At 37.2% G+C, this 23,762-nt stretch overlaps 1 protein-coding gene across 1 annotated transcript; it reads left to right on the top strand.

Moving 5' to 3' along the window:
* The first annotated feature begins 517 nt into the window (after positions 1 to 517).
* Positions 518 to 2,483, top strand: twist1a (twist family bHLH transcription factor 1a). The gene is made up of 2 exons (XM_065285321.2): positions 518 to 1,414; positions 1,957 to 2,483. Exon 1 carries the CDS (start codon positions 855 to 857, stop codon positions 1,389 to 1,391), a length of 537 nt encoding a protein of 178 aa, XP_065141393.1. The 5' UTR covers positions 518 to 854; the 3' UTR covers positions 1,392 to 1,414; positions 1,957 to 2,483.
* Positions 2,484 to 23,762: the final 21,279 nt, after the last annotated feature.

The raw sequence follows: 23,762 nt of genomic DNA, 5'->3' as shown, positions 1-23,762 counted from the left end.
CCCGCTGCGTATAAAAACGGTGGAGAAGGAAACCTGACTCTGCAAAAATACTAACACAGACACGCATTTCAGAACATGTTCAAATAAACAATGAGATCTAGTTAGCCAGCCAGATTCCGTCTTCTCTTCTACAGTGACTTGAAGATGGATTTTTGCCCATTGACTAAAAACAAAAGACAAATTTTCTCATAACTGCCGATGTGCAAATTTACTGTATTAAAACATTAACTGCATTATTGAAACACAGCGCATTGTTATCGACCAGAGAAACCCCTTAATTTTATCCAAAATTTACATTTTAGGCATGCTTAAAATGTACAAAAGAAAATAAGACATTGATAGCTCAAATGGTATTATTGTATTATGGGTATTTTTATGAATTTAGGAATAGTATAACAAATGTTTCATTAATCAGTTAGATCTTTCTTCTGTATAGAGATAGATAGATAGATAGATAGATAGATAGATAGATAGATAGATAGATAGATAGATAGATAGATAGATAGATAGATAGATAGATAGATAGATAGATAGATAGATAGATAGATAGTGTTTTGTTCACATAAAGTACTGTGGCCTAGTTCCTTGAGTTGAAAGAATTGGTTCTTGCGTATAACTGCAGCCTCTCCCGCCTCTCTCTTCTTACGTCATACCTCGATTGGTCCAATCACAAGCCACTCCAAAAAGTTTGCGCCTTCCAGACTATAAGAGCTTTCAAACTTTCCTTCAAGTTTGAGAAACAACTCCGTGACGCACAGGAGGAGACCCTGAGATATTAAGAGAAATCCACTGCTTTAACCCATTGATCTGAAGGAATCTGGAACACAAATCTCAGTTTTTGGCTCCCTCATAAGATGATGTTTGAGGAAGAGATGCAGGACGAGTCCAGCTCCCCGGAGTCTCCAGTGGACAGTCTGGGAAACAGCGAGGAAGAGCCCGACAGGCAACCGCAGAAAAGATGCGGCAGGAAAAGACGACCGAGCAGAAAACGCGGAGATGATTCCGACAGCCCGACGCCCGTAAAACGAAGCAAGAAATGCAGCAGCAGCAGCAGCAACAACAGCAACAGCAGCAGCAGTCCACAGTCTCTGGAGGACCTACAGACGCAGCGCGTCATGGCGAACGTGCGCGAGCGTCAGAGGACTCAATCTCTGAACGACGCGTTCACGTCCCTGCGCAAAATCATCCCAACGCTACCCTCTGACAAACTCAGCAAAATACAGACTCTTAAACTGGCCGCCCGCTACATTGATTTTCTCTGTCAAGTTTTGCAAAGCGACGAGCTGGACGCGAAAATGTCCAGCTGCAGTTTTGTGGCGCACGAGAGACTCAGTTACGCGTTTTCTGTGTGGAGAATGGAGGGCGCGTGGTCCATGTCAACATCCCATTGATGCGTGGATGCACCCTTTGCATGGTATGCAATGCACTAATGCAATTTTACGCAGTTCAACAGTGTGTGGGTACTTTAAAGAGTCGTGGATATCAGTTGTTAAATCTACACTACAGTCAAACGTTTGGACACTAAATTCTGTATTAGTTACGACTTTATACATGGGAAGTTAATAGTGAAGGATCGCAGCATGCACCTCAGAAAGAGAATGTTGAAAAATGAACAGTATGCAGAGCTGAAATCTAAGCACTAATATTTATTATAATTTTTTAGGATTTTTATGTAACTTCCCATTCTGACTTTACTGTTTTCTATTTTGAAAAGGAGAAGTGTCCAAACCTTTGCCTCTTTTGCCTTGTTTTGGGTTTAAGATCTTATATGCATCATTTTTTGCAATAATATTTTTTATAACATTTACCAAATAATCTTTAAATTTCCTCTTTATGCAGAATAATTACTTAAAATGTTTAATTTAACCAGTCAGGCGAATTGAGGCTATTCTCCCAGTAGTTTTTTATATACATTTTTTGTGGATTAATAAATACACTTTCGTTTTTTCTGCACAGAGTCTCGTCCATAAGCACGAAGTCCATGGCATTAGAGCCACTGGAAAGGAGCAACACAAAATATTTGGGAAATACGGATTATAACGGGAGATTCTGGAGCATCATGGCGTCACTGCCAGCACTTACAACCGTGAACAATGACATTGGACCTGCAGGATTTACAATCAGATCTGTGCTTGCAATTGCAAATCTGCAGTATACTGACGATGAATGTGGAAAACATGTGCTTCTGTATACATGCATGTCTTGCCAACTTTAATTTCAACAGGGACACACATGCAAACAGAGACATTGCATTTCTGAGATGACAGCAAAGCGCATGTCGTCATATTTATTTCTTAAAGAAAGTGTTATTCTTAAAACAGTGTTATTCTGACTTTGACATTTTCTTTGTATGGTCCTAGAAAAGACGTTTATTTATTTATTAATGATTGTCAGAATGCAGAATAGATCTGGTGTCTACAAGCATTACTATTACAGTGTAAATACGTGTACATTTTCTGCAATAAAACATGGTTTGAAACTTTTATATGTTTTAGCATGTCCTTATTGTAGTTATGAATTATGCATGCAATGGAGGAGATTAAAAAAACTATAAAACTTTTTTGCAATTTTGCTGCAAAGTTACAACTATGATAAAAAAAGGAAAAATGCAATCGATATGTTTGACGGTGTACGTAGGCTATAATATATTAGTTTTACAAATTATATATTGTTTTACTTTAAAATATTTGTGCAAATATTTCTAAAGGTGTTTTTAATACTTAAAAATGCAGCAATGAAAGTTGAAACGGTAGGCTATCTATTATTTTTCATTCTTTTATTCTGTATTTTTTCGCACAAAATGTTAAATCCTAAAGGTTAACATTTTTTTTTAAATGCAACAAAATTGTTTTGAGAGTTTATTTAAAAGCCGGTGAAATAAGAAAAGAAATAAATAAAGAACGAAACAAATTCAGTGTTTAGGTTTCGTATCCCAAAAATGCAAATATGAAATGTGATAGAAGCTCTGGGAAAGGATTTTGGGATGTGAGGAATCATTTGAAGAAAGTGCGTAACGGGAATCCAAACATGTATGGAATTCCCAGATGTCTATAACATAAAGGGTCGTTAAGGTCATGGAAAGGTGCAGCAGGTCAAAACACAAAATATTTACCACCAGAATACCCTTAAAATAATTCACAAAATAATATTAATAAATATTTCACAAAATGCCGAATGGGCTATTAGATAAAAAATTAAATAGACAATAATGACTGTTTTTGTATAATAAATTGTAAGATTTAATTGTAATTGTCAGATATAATGTAGCACAGTCTGGTGCAAGAAATCATAGATCACTACAGATAATTTTTGTAATATTTATGTAATGCGCATCTGCCTTTGCTTTGTTATGTTCGCTTAAGTAATTTCTCGTCAAATTTCACGTTAAAATAACATTTTGGGTTTGTGGACAGAGAGAGAGAGTCTGAGAAAGCTGCAGGCACCTGAATCAAACCTTTTTCACCAGATGTTGTTCATATTTTCTTAAAGTCACGTGAAGGAAACAGATGTTATACAGACCCGCCTCACATGCATAAAGTTACACACTGTGAAACAAACATCCAGTCAAATATCTGACTTTCTTAAAAAGACTCAGAAGGATGATGGAGGACGTGTGGAATATAACCTGATGTCCGTGGAAATGTTTCCTTGAAATGCACGCGCAAAAAGGACGTGGGAAAGTCAATGTGTCGCTCTGAATTCGTCTTTCTTGTACTTTTTGATTTGGAAATCTGTTGGACATCTACAGGGATCTCCACTCATGGATATACAGGACTGATGAATGCATCTGGTAATTATTATTGTAAAGCTCATTTTCATCTGGACACTTTGGGCTCAATGCGTCTCAAGAGTAAACTGGACATGGTGAATTTTATTTTAAAGCAATAAAGACCTTCATGGGTTAATTTAGTGTCTGTGGGTCAGGCCTGAACTTTCTGCATTTGTTCTGTGTTATACATATGTAGCATTTCAAATAAAGAAGCTCAGAGGTGTTTTTCCATGTTTACTAAATCAATACAAAAGAATCAAAGTATATGTAAGATTAAAAATTAAATATGATTGTCCATTTATTTCCATAAAGGTCTTTTGCATTAGAAAACGATTTGACGCGTGCTTATGAAGGGCTGTAAAGATAAGATGAGTTGAATAGATTCACCATGTGTGTGTGTGTGTGTGTGTGTGTGTGTGTGTGCGTGCGTGCGTCCGTGTTGTGTTAAACTTGAGTGTGAGCAGAGAAATTCCTGATCTCAGAGCAATGCATGCTGGGAAGAGCACATGCACGCGCAATGGCAGCTCTTTTGATGTGTTATCGGTCTGTGCTTTTGACCTGATGAGTTTGGCATCCTGATTTATAGCGTAAAGACCTTACATTAGTGCACCAGCTTTACCAGCATAGAGATCAAAGTGTGAGGAAAAACATCTATAACATCATTGATAAGGATAACTGTTTATTTATTTTATTTTATAAAAGTTGAAAACACACATTTTTTCTGTTATGTAAATGCATTATATAGCATTTGCATTAATTGCTTGTTTGTAAATCTATATTTTAAATTTTAAATAAACAAAGTCTGACCATTTATTTACCGTATATAAGTTAAGGTTTTAAATAACAATAAAATTAAACCTAATTGCAATATAATTAAAACAAAAAAGTGGTCAGATTGATCAGTGCATTAAAAAACAATAGTAAATGTTTGGGTGCTGGAGGAAGCAGGTATAGGTTTATATAAAGGTTAGAATCACACTAACAGCTGTCAAATGTAAATATAGAAAAAAAGGCAAATTTAAGGCTTCCATTTTGTCTCTCTTGTTATTTACTTAAAAACATATGTTTATACCACATGCTGTGATAGTGCACATTAAAGAATAATTCATTTATGTATTTATGTAAAAAAGTGGACAACATTTATGTATCTATGTCTTTGTATGAGATGCTTGTACAATGAAAACTCTGTTTGAAATCTGAATGACTCTTAGTATCTCTAAAGACACACACACACACATAACATCCAAGTATCAGGTTGCTATCATAACTTATAAGAAAAATTGCTTTATTGTGTTTATATAAATATAATACTAATTAAGTATGCTTTAAAAAGGATGTGTGTAAATTCAGTACTACGGTAAATCAAAATGAATAGGGAAGTTTGTTGATATGAATGTTCATTCGGGTCAAAGTGAGGTTAAAGGTCAGGACTAACAGTTGTAGACCTGTTATTTTTTTGACAGTGACACAACTTGACTTTTGTTAAGGCGGTATTGTTCACAATGTGTTGTTTTCATGATTAAGTGTCTTTTCTGGCAACTTCCAGCGCACAGTGATGAACAAACGCTGCACATTGTGTCCGGTCTGCGAGATTAATATTCGACTTTATTTTAGCAAAGGCTCTTCATGTGTGATTTACTGCGATGTGGGCTGTAAACTAAACCACATGAGTTTTGGCTCTTTAATGGCACTGCATTTCCGTCCCAGCCGATGAATTCCAATCATATTTCAATGATCACGAGCAGCCGGATTTATTTCTCCCTGTTTTAACTGGGTTCAAAAATCTGAGATTTACAGAGGATTTCATTTAAAATGCAAAGTAAACATATTTAATCCAAAAGGACACTCACTCTATCAAACATGTTATGTATTAAATTTTCTGTTTGAAATGTTTTTGATGCAAACCAATGTTTCAGAAAAAATTTAAATATGCAAGAATGTACAGTAAGTAGTATTTTGTTCCAAGCATATTACTCTTTTATATATATTCTGTACTTTTTGTGTCATTTTTTCCACATCTTGTGTTTACATTCAGTTTTTTGGGTTGTTTGTGTATCACGCTGTGTCAGCCGACTGTGGTTTGCATTATGACTAAAGCAGTAAAAACGAAGCCTTTATTAGCTTTACTCAGAAAGTTTTATGACTCTCTAACCGCTGTTGTTTGGCTGCAAATAAACCACAATGAGTGTTGAAATGTAAAAATGACACAAACATGACAGAGACATTTTTTGGTATTTAAATTTATCCCACACAATCTCAGGAACGCTGAATATTTTTAGAACTTGAGTTGCACGCTTTGTTTTATAAATGTTTGATTTGTCATCTTTGAGCTTGACCTGAATATCTGCACATCGAGAACATTTGGTCAACTTAGTGGTTAGAAAAGTTGTAGATTCAAACGCTACAAGTGTTAATGTATTTGCAGGGTCAGATTTGTTTGACATTTGAATTGTTTGGATTTGTGGCCTGCCGGTTAGCACACATACTGGGCTGTACTCTCTATAGACCTCCATTAGTGGTCTGTCAATGTAGATTTCTCAGAAATGTATTACTAAAGTCAGATTTATACTTCTGCGATAGCCTGTATGGCGTTGGCTACGCGTTAGTTTTCATTTATACTTCTACGTCGTTGTGTGCATCAATGCAGATCGCTAGCCACGGGCATGTTACAGTATATCGAGGCAAAACCGAAGAAGCCCAGACAGAAGATTCATGGCCGTATCAACGCCAGATCTGCACCAAAGTCATCAGTTCTGGTGCTGATCTGGTTCAGATCCGGCCCAGAGTCATCTTCTGTCTTTGAAATGCAAAAGCAACAGCAGTAGCATATAGACTTTTATCAGTGGTGTAGTGTAGGGTATACACGGGTATACAGAGTATACCCACTTCGTTATTTGATGGCATGGGGTATACCCACTTCGTTATTTGATGCCATGGGGTATACCCACTTCGTTATTTGATGGCATGGGGTATACCCACGTCTACTTTATAAACTTGGGGGCATACATTTAGATTATACCCACTTCTCCAGGCACCACACCACTGACTTTTGTTGCAACCTGACTTTAATGTTTTTACTGTTGCAAGCAGAAATGCGACACAGATTTTTTGATTTTATGCATTGTTATCTTTTTGGAGAGGTGAATGTCAGGCTATGGCGAACAGTCGACGCAAAAGTATAAATCGCACTTAAGATGTGATTTTAAATGAGACTCTTCAGTAACAGCACCTCCAACAGTGTTGGGTATTTACTGCAATGGGTCAAGTGTGTTGTTTTGTGCCACCCAGGAGGATGTATGTCCCCTCTCTGCGACCTGCAAAGTGGCACACAATGTAAAGACACTCTGGCACAACCACCAACCCACATCTACCCGCCATGTGCGGTTTCCGTGAAAATAAACAGGAAATCAGAAGATAGCATTTGTTCACAGAGACATTAAAAAGTCATAATTTTATTTGTGTTAATCTGTTGCCCCCTAAAACAAGTTTCAGCTCTCCTAAAGAGGGTACATGGTACATATAGCGTGTCATCACTTAATTACATTTTAATTTCAGACACATATGAAACAATTTGTTTCAAACTCTTGATACCTCTCCTGGATGAGATCAAAGAGAGATATGAGGTGTTTGTCCTGCTTTATTTCTTTGAATAGCTGGACTGCACAAGAGGTCACTGGAAACTTTTAAAAGTTAAATATTTGGACCCTGAAACTTGGCCCTACTATGTCCGCCCTCTGTTCTTACGCCATTTGCCAGGAAAATCTGACGTGTTGCGATTTACAGTGTCTGAGTTTTGTTCTGGTTGACAAACAGGCACATTGTTATCGAGATTCAGCACAAAATGAGCAGATGTGTGGTTTCATCTTTGTGTTAAAGGCCAAGTCGCGCAGGTGAGAGAGTTAGCCGAAGCAGCCCGGTTCTTTGGAAAAAATGAGGAGTGTATACGGTGCCTTTACATTACGATCATGTGTATAAAAGTTTAAATCTCACTCATGTTGTTTCCCTTCAATTTTCTGTTTAATAAAAAGGCTTAGATTAATATAGAAAAACAGGGTAAAGTATTATTTAAATAATCCATTTGATGGCAAAATAAAAGGCTAGCAAAAAATCCAGGTGTGCACAAAAATGAAATGCACTTTCATTTTAAAGAAGATGTATAGAAGAGGGGCACAAACTAACAAAGGGGTCAATTTTTACATGGTTACTTAACATATTTATACAATCTGTGCTTTTGGTCTTTTGGTCTTTATGTGTTTTGGTAAGATATTGAACAAAGAGTGTTTTTTTGGAGGCATGAAAGTAAATTTCTTCATCATATGTTTTTTTAAGTCACCTAATCCAACCTTATATTATTTTAATCACTGTCTTGTTACCTAAAACATAACGGCATTTTGAAACATGTCAGTAAACTCCTAGTAACTGATAGCTGGGATTGAAAAGATTTTTACACGGCGGGGTTAGCTGTCAGTAAGCCTCCAGTATACAATGATAATAAAATGAAAACAATGTGAATACTATTCATCAAAATTATATTTGTTAATAAAATATCAGGGGGAATAACTCATTATTATGATTTTTTGTCTTAACTGTGCAACCCTTTAAAAATATATATATATTTCTATGCATTGATGCATAACACAAGGATGATTAGATGAAGGATCATGAATGGATGAATGTGTGGATATCAATCTATTATAGGCAGATATATAAACAATATCCACTTTTAGTATAAAAACAGAATTTTATTGAATTATTTGTGTTTACACTAAATTTTCTAGCAGGTGTTACAAAAACCTTCTGTTTGTTACAATGAACGTTTGCACTCCTTTCACTTTCGGTGTAATTGTACGAAACAAACTTTAAGTGTTCATTTGTAGCAGAGATGTGTGTGTTGACTGTGTAAAAATATTTTTGAACGATAAAGCCAAAGCCAAAAAGTGTTACATTGTGCCCCGCTCTCCCCTATCCTCTGTGGCATATTTTAAACCGCATTCATAATTTATTTTAGTGGGAGGTTAGGTTATACAATGAGGGGCTATAATTTTGATATGTGCATTTTTCCTCAATCCGCCTTGTGGGAAATGTTACATCATTCCTAAAATACACACTTTCATCGTGTACATTTATATCAAAGAGCTCAAAGTTTGACAAACTGAACGCAGAACACGCAGGACTCGAGTCCCAGTAGAGGTTCACATTGCACTGAAGGCTTTTCTTAAGGATCTGCTTAATGCATCTTTGTCAGGCTCTCCTGGAGGGGATCTGCAGGGGGTAAATGTAGACCTCCATTCCCCTGGGGGGTAATTAGCCTTCAGTGACACCTCCAAACATTCAGCTGCCCCCCTACGGGGCAAAGCTTCAGGGCTTCATTAAGCCTTGTTGACTGGGCTGTCATAGCAGAAATGCTGAACAGATACACACGTGTAGAAACTTCACAATGACACAATGAAACCGGCTTCTCTTCGGTGTGTCAAAATATAACACACATGTGTTGTGTCAAAGCTACAAGCTTAAAATGATTTCTGAAACATACCAGATGTGTACACAAAAAAATGTCATCCTATATCTGTCATTGGGCCAGTACCCTTTATAAAGGTCCTAATACTACAAAAGTTCAGATATGTATACATTTGGTACCAATATGACATACTAATATGAACCATTTTTTGTGTACATGAAGGTTTAAGGATATGAATAACCTGCATTTTTTATATGCATTTGAATTTCAAGAAGAAAGGAAGTAAAGCAAAATAGAAATAAATGTGCATGTGTGTGTGCGTGCGTGCGTGTGTGCGTGTGTGTGTGTGCGTGTCATGTCTACACACTATAGGTGTGTATTGTGTTACAGCTAAACTGGTTGTGAGAGTGACTCAAACAGATTTACATCCCGTTTGTGCTACTCTCAGGAAACAAGAAAATTGCTCAGTGTATTTAAAATTCGGAGAGAAAAATCTTTCCGACTGAGCGAGGTTGCCTTTCTGTTTTTTATCATTTACGAGAAAACTCTGTGTGCATGTTAAGAATTGGGAAGTGTATGGAAATGTTATTCACCAAATGTCAAATCCTTGAGTTTTTTATTCATGTTTTATTCAGTAAGTTCCAAGAAATAAAACCTTTCTCTTTTCCTCTTCTTGTCTCTAACTTATTAGCACTCCAGGGCAAATCACATCATGCATATTGCTATAAAAGCATCTGCTAAATGTGTAAATAAATACAATTTTTAAAAAACTATAATATGATGACATTTAATTATATTAACAATTCTTGAACATCAGCATTACTTCTAATACACTTCTACAGTTTCTTGCAACATCACAGCAAAATCAAATAATATTTCAGCTTTTGCAGATTTTGGTAAGATTTTGGTAAGAAAGGAATTTCTGATTTTGTTCATTTATAAAATGAGTGAGCATGCAGGTTAAAACGGTCTAAAACAAAACTTCAAGGTTCACACATTTCTGAAGGTCACGTGCAGGTAGTTCCTGCTGTTTTGCATGAACCATTAGTTCACAGAAAGATAGGGTAGCAGGAGAAATGGCAAACCTAAAACAGATGGTCCATCGCCCCATGAAGCCTTTATACCTTTAACAGTTCATCACCCCTGTGCTTTCGGTCTCCTGCAGGGGTAAAAGGACCTCTTGCACCCTCAACCCCTCTACAGGAATCCACCTAAAAACATGGAAGTGTGAAGCTCAAGTTAAAAGTTTGGTCAAGATAAGAGGTTCTAAAAGCCCAAACCCTGCTTTATGTCTCTGTGGGGAGTTGTAAATACTTTCTCATTAATACTCTGTTCCTCCCCTTCTCAGGAATCTGTTTAGAGGCTGGAATGAGCTTTTAATGGTGTTTGCTAAAGTAAGAATCGTTATACCAGTTGTTTGAACAAAGGTCTAAACCTTTTGCACCATTTGTGCTGTGGACATGAGTTCTGGCTCTCGTGTGACAAGGAAAGGTTTGTTTTATATGTTATCAATGGGTTGAAAATAACCAATCATTTTTTCAGAGTGTAAACAGTCCCCTAGCAACACCCTAGTAACTATTTAGAACACCAGAGCAGTAACTTAACAACATTCTACCAGTCTTTTAAAACACTAGAGCAGTCACCCACCAACACTCTAGGAACCATTTTGAACACTACTGCAGTCAATATCCTAGCAACCATTTAGAACACTACATCAGTCAACACCCTAGCAACCATTTGGAACACTACAGCAGTCAACACCCTAGCAACCATTTAGAACACTACAGCAGTCACCTACCAACACCCTAGCAACCATTTAGAATACTACAGCAGTCAACACCCTAGCAACCATTTAGAACACTACATCCGTCACCTAGCAACCATTTAGAACACTACAGCAGTCACCTACCAACACCTTAGCAAGCATTTAGAACACTACAGCAGTCACCTACCAACACCCTAGCAACCATTTAAAACACTACAGCAGTCAACACCCTAGCAACCATTTAGAACACTACATCCATCACCTTGCAACCATTTAGAACACTACAGCAGTCACCTACCAACACCTTCGCAACCATTTAGAACACTACAGCAGTCACCTACCAACACCTTTGCAACCATTTAGAACACTACAGCAGTCACACCCTAGCAACCATTTAGAACACTACAGCAGTCACCTACCAACACCCTAGCAACCATTTAGAACACTACAGCAGTCACCTACCAACACCCTAGCAACCATTTAGAATACTACAGCAGTCAACACCCTAGCAACCATTTAGAACACTACAGCAGTCACCTACCAACACCCTAGCAACCATTTAGAACACTACAGCAGTCAACACCCTAGCAACCATTTAGAACACTACATCCATCACCTTGCAACCATTTAGAACACTACAGCAGTCACCTACCAACACCTTCGCAACCATTTAGAACACTACAGCAGTCACCTACCAACACCCTAGCAACCATTTAGAACACTACAGCAGTCAACACCCTAGCAACCATTTAGAACACTACAGCAGTCACCTACCAGCACCCTAGCAACCATTTAGAACACTACAGCAGTCACCTACCAACACCCTAGCAACCATTTAGAACACTACAGCAGTCAACACCCTAGCAACCATTTAGAACACTACAGCAGTCACCTACCAACACCCTAGCAACCATTTAGAACACTACAGCAGTCACCCACCAACACCTTAGCAACCATTTAGAACACTACAGCAGTCACCTATCAACACCCTAGCAACCATTTAGAACTCTACATCCATCACCTTGCAACCATTTAGAACACTACAGCCATCACCTTGCAACCATTTAGAACACTACAGCAGTCACCTACCAACACCCTAGCAACCATTTAGAACACTACAGCAGTCACCTACCAACACCTTTGCAACCATTTAGAACACTACAGCAGTCACACCCTAGCAACCATTTAGAACACTACAGCAGTCACCTACCAACACCCTAGCAACCATTTAGAACACTACAGCAGTCACCTACCAACACCCTAGCAACCATTTAGAACACTACAGCAGTCACCTACCAACACCCTAGCAACCATTTAGAACACTACATCTGTCACCTAGCAATCATTTAGAATACTACAGCAGTCAACACCCTAGCAACCATTTAGAACACTACATCTGTCACCTAGCAATCATTTAGAACACTACAGCAGTCAACACCCTAGCAACCATTTAGAACACTACATCCATCACCTAGCAATCATTTAGAACACTACAGCAGTCAACAACACCCTAGCAACCATTTAGAACACTACAGCAGTCACCTACCAACACCCTAGCAACCATTTAGAACACTACAGCAGTCACCTACCAACACCTTAACAACCATTTAGAACACTACAGCAGTCACCTACCAACACCCTAGGAACCATTTAGAATACTACAACAGTCAACACCCTAGCAACCATTTAGGACACGACAGCAGTCACCTAGCAAGCATTTAGAATACTACAGCAGTCAACATCCTAGCAACCATTTAGAACACTACATCCGTCACCTAGCAATCATTTAGAACACTATAGCAGTCAACACCCTAGCAACCATTTAGAACACTACAGCAGTCACCTACCAACACCCTAGCAACCATTTAGAACACTACAGCAGTCACCTACCAACACCCTAGCAACCATTTAGAACACTACAGCAGTCAACACCCTAGCAACCATTTAGAACACTACAGCAGTCACCTACCAACACCCTAGCAACCATTTAGAACACTACAGCAGTCACCTACCAACACCTTAGCAACCATTTAGAACACTACAGCAGTCACCTATCAACACCCTAGCAACCATTTAGAACTCTACATCCATCACCTTGCAACTATTTAGAACACTACAGCAGTCACCTACCAACACCTTAGCAACCATTTAGAACACTACAGCAGTCAACACCCTAGCAACCATTTAGAACACTACATCCATCACATTGCAACCATTTAGAACACTACAGCAGTCACCTACCAACACCCTAGCAACCATTTAGAACACTACAGCAGTCAACACCCTAGCAACCATTTAGAACACTACATCCGTCACCTAGCAACCATTTAGAACACTACAGCAGGCAACACCCTAGCAACCATTTAGAACACTACATCCGTCACCTAGCAACCATTTAGAACACTACAGCAGGCAACACCCTAGCAACCATTTAAAACACTACATCAGTCACCTACCAACACCCTAGCGACCATTTAGAACACTAGAACAGTCACCTAGCAACACCATAGCAACCATTTAATGACATTTACTTCTATTGATGCTTCTTGCAGTATTTTAAATACTAAAACATCTTTTTATTGTATGATTGTTGCTTGCGTGTACATTATTGTCTGTTTACAGTCGACAGAAAGTTAACTATTGTAACATTGAAATCACTGCACTTTAAATATTCCCCTACGTTGTTTTTGACTGAGTCTTTGGTGACCTTTCACCTTTTCTCTACATTAGAAAAGAATATAAATAGAGTGCGTAATGACTCTTTTCCTATTCTGTAAAGCCCTGACAGCACACAGGCGATTATTAGAGACACTGTGGCAATAAGCCCAGCATGAACATCAAACAGACATACACAACTCAGAGAAAAACACGGAAAAGGAGGGAAAGAAAAAATGGAAATGAAAAGGAAAGAAACGAGAGAGAGAGAGAGAGAGAGACTGGAACTGTTGGGTCTGGATTTCATTATAGCCAATTAGCTTATCTGTTTCATCTCTGGACTGACCTGCGGGTTTCTGGTCCAGACACACGCTAACACACGAAACATACACACACACATACACAGAGGATATTCACAACCGCTGCACAAGCACATACCTGCAGAAATCCCCTTCTGCTCAGAAACACGCATGCCTGCATGTCCCGCTGTTCTTATACATCTGTAAGCTCAGTCATTTTTCATATTAAAATACTAAAACATGATTTATCCTTGTTACAGTTTTATGTACAAGCTAAAAAATCTGTGCAGAACTAAAGAATTTTACTTTTATAGTAATATTAAAACTAAACCCGCTTTAAATCAAAGCCTCTCTATTGCCCTCCATTTAAAATGGTGAAGATTTTTCTACCCACCCTTACAAAAATGTGGACTGTGGAGATACCATGGTATCAAATAGTAAAATCAAATGTACATGACACTTTAAAATAACATGATATTAAAATGATGGCATGTTTTTCTCCTCTAGATCTGCTTATGGCGCTGCTTCAGCTAAATGACACCGAATAAATGTTTGAGTGATGAGGACAGAACCAAATAAACACTGAAAACAGATCCAGCTCACAAAACCCTCCACAGACATCCACTCATGTAGAGCTTTAATTCAGTCTAATGAATCGTGGCACAATCAAACTGATTGGATCGAGAGAAACGCTGCATTTAATTGGCTCCTCAGTGAGGGAGATGAGGGGAAACTGCTGAGATAAACATGGCGTAAACGATAAAATCTTGCACCATGACCAGTCCGATGCAATGATAACAGGGCACACTAAATTTGGCCGGAATGGAAAACCAGCTAAACCAGCTTAAACCAACTAAAGACTGGCAAACCACTTGTTTGGGTTTACCACCTTGAGCTTACAATGCACCTTATTTAAGCGTTATTACCAGAAGGCTCTATAGATGGAGAACTGTGGCTGACAGTCTTTTTTTCTTTTATTTTTGCCACCATCACTACAAGTGCTATGAGCGCTGATGGGTTCCATGTGTGGTGATTTCAACTCTACGTCCGATGTCATATCCTGTTCCAGTCTAGATGTGCTGCAAGGGTCTTTGTGTCAGTGACTGTGAGGGGGAGTCTGGGTAATAATGGCAGGAGACCCTGCAGGTGTGCACCTCTCTTATACACACACACACACACACACACACACACACACACATTTAAATAAAAAAAATGTTCGTTTGTCATTTGAATCATGGAGCATCTGAGATGTTTAAAGTGCATAAAGCAGGGGTAGCAACTTACAGTAAAACTGAATACACACTACATTACGAGGACGAGGATGTAATAATGGTGCCAAACCAATACACAGGACACAGCACACACACACATTTATTTTAATAAGTATATAACATGTTCATTTGTTTTTACCTTGACATATTTGTCTTAAATGGATAGTTTGGCTAAAAATGATATTAAACGCATGATTTACTCACCCCCAAGCTGTTGCATATGTCCATCGTTTTTCAGACAAACACATTTTCGGATATTTTAGAAAATGTTTTACATCTTTCAGTTGATTAAATGTAATGTTACGGGGTCCACGACCTTCAAGTCCAAAAAAAGTGCGTCCATCCTTCACAAATTAAATCCAAAAGGCTCCAGGATGATAAACAAAGGTCTTCTGAGGGTAATCCGCGCGGTATTGTTGTAGAAATATCCATATTTAAAACTTTATTAATGAAAATAAATACCTTCCGGTAGCGCCGCCATCTTAGTCGCGTCCGCATTCAGGATGAGAGCTTACGGAGGTTACTCTGCTGCTGCTCTGTGCCCCCGCCCTCCGAATTTGTCATACGTCACTAAGAAAAGTGCATACACTACGCTAATACTCTCTCCTGAATACAGAGGAGTCTAAGATGGCGGCGCTACCGGCAGCTAGTTATTTTCGTTAATAAAGTTTTAAATATGGATATTTCTACAACAACAACGCGTGGATTACCCTCAGAAGACCTTTGTTTATCATCCTGGAGCTGTTTGGATTTATTTTGTGAAGGATGGACGCACTTTTTTGGACTTGAAGGTCGTGGACCCCGTAACATTAAGTTTAATCAACTGAAAGATCTAAAACATTTTATAAAATATCCGAAAATGTGTTTGTCTGAAAAACGATGGACATATGCAAATCGGACAGCTTGGGGGTGAGTAAATCATGGGTTTAATATCATTTTTGGCCAAACTATCCCTTTAAAGGGGACATATCATGAAAATCTGACTTTTTTCATGTTTAAGTGCTATAATTGGGTCCCAGTGCTTCTATCAACCTAAAAAATGTAAAAAGATCAACCCAGTAATTTAGTTTTGGTAAACCATTCTCTGAAAGCATGTGAAAAAATAGCTCATTGAAATTAGGGGATAATGCTGCCCTTTAATCTGCACTGTCCAACCACGGCACTGCCACTTAGCACAGAGATCAGCTCATTTGCATTTTAAAGGACACGCCCAAAACGGCACATTTTTGCTCACACTTACAAAGTGGCATTTTAAACATGCTATAATAAATTATCTATATGACATTTTGAGCTAAAACTTCACATACGTACTCTGGGCACACCAAAGATTTATTTGACATCTTAAAAAAGTCTTGTGAAATGTCCCCTTTAAGTGGTGTTTATATTAAAGCATTTGCGTTAAAAACATTTTAAAAAGGCATAGACCTCATCATTCAAAAAAAAATCTTTGTCCACACTATACACGACCATAAACAAATGAAACAAGATCATTCATATACACTGGGCATGCGCTTAAAGTGTAAAATAACTTATTGCTCTACTAATAGCTTAACTTAAGTGCATGTATGCAGCCTAGGGGTGTGCAATATTGGCAAAAATTCATATCAGGATAACAGATGATATTTTGGATCCTTAAAAAATGTGTTTGTAAAAGTCTCTTCACCGGTGCTTCTCCGGTGAAGCACCTGTGTGGAACCATATGTGGTGCTATAGTGGTGCTATATGGACCCTATATGGTTCTACACAGGTGCTTCACTGGTGCTACACAGGTGCTTCACCGGTGCCATATGGCACTAAAAATGGTTCTTCTATCGTTACGATCCAAAGCAACAGTTTTGGTGCTATATAGCACCGTTTGTTTTTTTTAGAGTGTATATTGTTCTAGGTCTTTTTGTATTGTTAAATTTCTAGGCACAATTTAGGAACACCATGCTGACCTACTTTACTGTAATTATGTAATGTTTTTGGGACTGATTCCAATTGAATTATAAAAAGTAGGGTCTTATATGTGACCGTCTCTGTAAAATCCAGGCTAAAGTCTCATAATCTGATTATGAGGATGAGCAACAAAATTTGATTTTAACTATTAAAGGTGCAGTGTGTAAATTTGAGGAGGATCTCTTGGATGAAATGCAATATAATGCAATATAATACACAAGTTTTAAGTATGTTTTCAGTGTTGTATACAAATCTTACATAATGAAACGTTATGTTTTTATTACTTTCGAATGAGCCATTTATATGTACATAGACTCTCCTTACATGAAAGTCGCCATTTTGCGCCCCCATGTTTTTACAGTAGCACTAAATGGACAAACTGCTCTAGACGATGTTTTTGTCATGTGGTGATTACCGTAGCTTCTCTATGCATTTCAAAAGGCAAAGGTGAGCAGTGGATGGTGCCGTTGGTTGCAATTCTATTTTTCTTTGACTTACTGCAATGCACACTGATGAATCATTCACAACAAGAGGAGGAAAATCTATTAGTCAGCTCAGTTTGTTACCTCAGAATTACTTATACGACTTTTATTAGCATTTTATTAACTTACCCAGACATGTGATCTGTTGGCTTCATGAGCTGTCAGTCAGACAGACGTGTGTTTGTGTGTGTGTTGAAGTTGAGGGTCACTACTGGTTCATTCCTCAAGCACAGCGTCATCCACCTGTGCAAACAGGAGAAAGATGTGAGAGACGAGGGCAGAACTGCTGCTGTCAGAGATGGATGAAGACAGAGAGGTTATGATGGATGCAGGGAGGAAAAGAGAAAAACCATTAATAATAAAAGACAGATCAATATTAACTATATTAATATTGGTCTACTAGGTTAACACTGGTGCTTTATTTAATATGTCTTTACAGTTTTTTTTACATTAGACAGGTTATCAAACTAAAGGTTCCAATGGGTCACCAGAAAATTTCAAGAGAAAAATGTCAAAGCAAAAATTGTAAAGTATATGTGTAGCCAATTATTTAAATTCGGTAAACCCCAAACCGGACAATTTTTCAGAACTTCTTCGGGACAGGTTACATGACTACTTGATTATCCGCTTGACTTTTCTTATGAACTGCAAAGTGACTGATGATGTCACCAATCCCCTCCCACTTTCCGGATCATTCCAATCTTTGAGCCTTTGATGGATCAAATCAAATTCTCCTAAATACCAGATGACATCAGTTACATGGTTTCATGTCGACTCTAACACCGAAGAGAGAAACTCGGACAATATGTTGTGAATTTCTGCAGATGGTGGTGAAGCGCGTGACATCTGAGTTCCTCCGTCAGTCAAAGCACAACACACACAGCTGGAGATCTTTGATGCCTGGAGATCTCTGTCAGTATGTCAAGAAACACACACATCTCTGCTTTCAAAGTTTTCCTGCATGGAAAACAAAACCTTCAGCTAACTTCAGAAGCACATTTACTCCGTGCACCAGTCAAAGACTTACTTGATATTAAACACTGGCATCATTTGTTTAAAAACTGAAACGAACGAGTAAAACAAATCGCAGACTACAAAGATATTTACACTTAGATTGAAACGCTATGTATGTAGAAATACAATCAATCAGACTTTACTTATTTAAAAATTAAATTCTTACCGGACCTTTTTTTACAAGTTCATTTTGCCCCTGTGACATTGGAGTTAGGGGCAGGGTTTCATTATTGTTTTTTCTCTAATAATCATACGTTTTATATAATTCACTGTTTCTGTACAATTTACTTCGGATGTTTTGGTACGTTTGAATTCATATGTTTCTATACAATTCACTTCACATGTCTCTGTACGATTCGCTTTTTATGTTTCTGTACGATTTACTTTTTATGTTTCTGTACAATTCACTTCAAATGTTTCTGTACGATTTACTTCCTATGTTTCTATACGATTCACTTCGTATGTTTTGGTACGTTTGACTTAATATGTTTCCGTACAATTCACTTCACATGTCTCTGTACGATTCTCTTTTTATGTTTCTGTAAAATTTACATTTTATGTTTCTGTACGATTTACTTTGTATGTTTTTATACGATTCATTTCATATGTTTCTGTACAATTCTTTTCGTATGTTTTGGTACGATTCACTTTGTATGTTTGGGTAGGATTCACTTTGGTACGTTTCAACGTTTCTATTCAATTCACTTAACATGTCTCTTACTTCGTATGTTTCTATACGATTCACTTTGTATGTTTCTGTACGATTCACTTTGTATGTTTTGGTACGTTTGACTTAATATGTTTCCGTACAATTCACTTCACATGTCTCTGTACGATTCACTTTTTATGTTTCTGTACAATTTACTTTTTATGTTTCTGTAAAATGTACTTTTTATGTTTCTGTACGATTTACTTTGTATGTTTCTATACGATTCTCTTGGTATGTTTCTGTACGTTTCACTTCATATTTTTCTATTCAATTCACTTAACATGTCTCTGTACGATTCACTTCACATGTTTCTGTATGATTCACTTTGTATGTTTCTGTATGTTTCACTTTGTAGGTTTTGGTACGATTCACTTTGTATGTTTCTGTATGTTTCACTTTGTAGGTTTTGGTACGATTCACTTTGTAGGTTTCGTACAATTCACTTCGTAGGTTTCCATATGATTCATTTTTCTGTATGATTCGCTTTGTTTGTTTCTGTAAGATTCACCTCATATGTTTCTGTACGATCCACTTCGAATGTTTCTGTATGATTCACTTTGTATGTTTCTGTACGATTTACTTCGCATGTTTCTGTACAATGCACTTCGTATGTTTCTGTACGATTCACTTCATATGTTTCTGTACGATTCACTTCGCATGTTTCTGTACGTTTCACTTCGCATGTTTTTGTACGATTCACTTCGCATGTTTCTGTACGTTTCACTTCGCATGTTTTTGTACGTTTCACTTCGCATGTTTTTGTACGATTCACTTCGCATGTTTTTGTACGATTCACTTCGTATGTTTCTGTACGATTCACTTTGTTTGTTTCTGTACGATTCACTTTGTTTGTTTCTGTACGATTCACTTTGTTTGTTTCTGTACAGTACGATTCACTTTGTATGTTTCTGTACAATTCACTTTGCATGTTTCTGTATGATTCACTTCGCATGTTTCTGTATGATTCACTTCATATGTTTCTGTACGATTCACTTCATATGTTTCTGTACGATTCACTTCGTATTCACTTTACGATTCACTTCATATGTTTCTGTATGATTCACTTTGTATGTTTCTTTACGATTCACTTCGTATGTTTCTGTATGATTCACTTCATATGTTTCTGTATGATTCCCCTCACGTACGATTCATTGCCTATGAATACATAATATTTAGCCGACTATTAAACTTTTAACACTTAAATTTTTATATATAAAATACAACCATCTGCTAGTATAAAGGTCACCTTTTATTGCAGTAGGAAGGTTAGTATAAATATAATATACTTATTATTAAATACATTTCCATGCTTTGTATATTTTTTCTGACACACATTTCTCTGTAATAATCCCAAATGTCACTGAGGTTTTTTCATTTTGATAAATTTTAGCTTTAATGTGAATAGTCTTTTGAAATGAAATCTCCACCAATACTTAGCAAACAAAATGTGTGTTTGTGGTAAATTCTTTATTTCTCTGTTTCTTTAGCGGATAGAGGAGTTTTCCATCCGTTCCTGGTCCTCCAAATCCACATTAAACAAACCCAAATCCTGCTGGATTAGAAAGAAAATGCCAATAGAAATAACCAAGACAAAAAACACACACACAGACTGACTGTAATACCCCCCCACCGCGATCTCAGACGGCTCTGCTCCAAACTGACTCACAAAGTCTCTGGAAAATAATATTATTCTTCATCTCAAAGTTTCCATTTGAAAAAAGCGCTTTTTGTTCTTTTAAACTAAAAGTCTCGTTGGCTTTAAAAATAAAAGGCTGTCACAGGTTTAGGGGCTTGAAACATTCTGGAAAAAACAAACAATCGCTGTCTTTCCATCTCCATATGCACAAAATGGCACGAGGTGGGTGAAGTTGTGCCCTGATCCAATACAGACCCGAGTACAAAACCAGCAGCCGTTCTGAACCTCACAGTTTATTTCTTTCAAAAGTGACAATCAAAAGTTTTCTCTCTCTGTTATAAGTTTCAGTATGTCGTCATAGCCAAAGGTTGCACATGCACTTTTGTGAAGTCACACGATCTTCTGTCTCATATCTCATATTTGGAGCGATTCCTCTTGTGGAATTATTTCCTAATTCCTTTAACAGCTGGAGGTGCTTGGGTTCAAATCGCTGTTTTGCAACTGAAAGCTTAATTAAGCAGTTTATCAAACTGAATTGTGCTGTCATGAAATCTCCATAGACCTGAACCTGTCAGCCTTTCTTCAGACCTCTATCTCCCACTTCATTCATCATCACCCAGATAACAACCACTTCATTATTTAAGAGCTGCTTATTGAATGGCATGAACAAACTCATATGTAAAATAAAATGTTTGTATGCAATCTTAAAAAAGCTTCCTAAAAGTTTTTTTGTTGAGCCATATGGTATCATAGAGAACCTTTAACATCCACAAAACCCTTTCTCTTGCTTCGTTATACTATAAAAAGTTCAGAAAAAAATGATTCCTCTATGACTGAAAGGTCAAACTCATCTATGGCATTGCTGTGAATAACCTTTTTAATTCCCCAAAAATGTATTGGAGATTGTTAATATATGCAAAAATATTTGCATTTAAAATGAAAGGTATATTTTTACTATCCAACCCTACAGATTCCCTGTAATTCATTGCCAATCAAGCTGTGATGAGTGTTGCATAAACAGCAGTCAATCTGACTTTACCACGGTTAAATAAAACTATTTAACCTCAGCTCACTTTGAACATCTGCATTAGTGATGGTTATAGGTAGAAGCCACAAATGAAACTTTCCATACAGTTGTAGTTCAAGACGCAAAGTTCAGAAAAACTTTGAAATGAAAGCTTTTCCGCTAATCAAATGCTAGACTGCAAAAGCAAAGCAAAGTGTCCTGTGTTACAGAAGAGAGTTTAGTTACACACACACAGAGAGACTTACACACTGCTTGATTTGTGTCTTTGAAAGCAGATCTGTTCAGTCTGACCTGTGTTACTTAGCAGCATTGAAATCAATGCACTGATTAGAAGACGTGATTGAGTTTCTGATTAAAACCACATAACAGACACAGAATCCTCCTCCTCATCATCATCATCATCATCATCATCATGGCAGGGAAGACTTCCCTTAAATGAGACGTCAGGGACATCACAGCCTGATAACAGGTCATAGCGTTGCTGATTTGTTTCCTGGATATAAATGCAGGAGAAATAAAAGTGTGATGAATTTCTAAGTAAAGAAGAAGAAATATTAAACTCTCTGACCAGCCTGAACTCATGGAAATGCATTCGCATTTTACGAGTTTGCAAATTCACATACAAAAATGCACAATCGTATAAAACCGATAAGATTTTTTTTTTAAAGCCGTAATGAAACCCCACCTTTAAACCCTAATGTCACAGGGGGAAAGCAAATTGTATAAAAACATACAAATGTGTTCTTATGAATTAATATAAATTAGTAAATGCGTAAAATACCAGCCTGATCTTCTGAGAATTCGTACAGATTTTACCAGGTGGCTAATTCGTATGAATTTGTACGAAGTGAAGCATACAAAAACATACAATTATCATGAAACAATAACAAAACCCCACCCCTAACGTCACGAAAATGTACAAATGTGGTCGTACGAATTAATATGAATTAGCCACTTCGTAAAATACCAGGCAGATCTCACGATAATTTGTAAGAATTTTACGAGGTGGATCATTTGTATGAATTTGTATGAAGTGAAGCATACAAAAACATACAATTATCATGAAACAATAAGGGGGCAAACGCAAATTGTACGAAAATCTATAAATATGGTTGTACAAATTAATATGAATTAGCAACCTCGTAAAAAAACAACCTGATCTCACGAAAATTCGTACGTATTTTACGAGGTAGCTAATTCTTGTTCGAGATGAAGCAAAAAAACATACAATTATCATTAAACAATAACGTGGCAAACGCAAATTGTATGAAAATATATGAATATGGTTGTACAAATTAATTTGAATTAGCCACCTCGTAAATTAACAGCCTGATCTTACGAGAATTCGTACGTATTTAACGAGATGGCTAATTTGTATTAATTCATATAAAGTGAAGAATCCAAAAACATACGATTATCATAAAAAATCCAACAATAGCAAAACCCCACCCCTAATGTCACAGGGGCAAAAGCAAATCCTATAAAAACGTACAAATGTTGTCGTACGAATTAGTATGCTGAACGACCATAGTACGATGCATCGTTTGAGAAACAAACTACCTTTTCATGACTGTTTCCCGAAAGCATAGTAACTTTGTCGCACATTCGTCGTTTGAACGATGTTGGTTTAACAACATAGTTGATGATGTCACGTGGGAGGTGAAGTACTAATTAATCCGTGCAACTTGATTTAATGTCAGATTATTGCTGTAAGTAACATATCTTGAAAATAAACAACA

The sequence above is a fragment of the Paramisgurnus dabryanus genome, chromosome 19, assembly GCF_030506205.2.
Source record: "Paramisgurnus dabryanus chromosome 19, PD_genome_1.1, whole genome shotgun sequence".
Lineage (NCBI taxonomy): Eukaryota > Metazoa > Chordata > Actinopteri > Cypriniformes > Cobitidae > Paramisgurnus > Paramisgurnus dabryanus.
The sequence above is the reverse complement of the archived record's forward strand: the minus strand, read 5'-3'. Positions and strand labels throughout refer to the sequence as shown.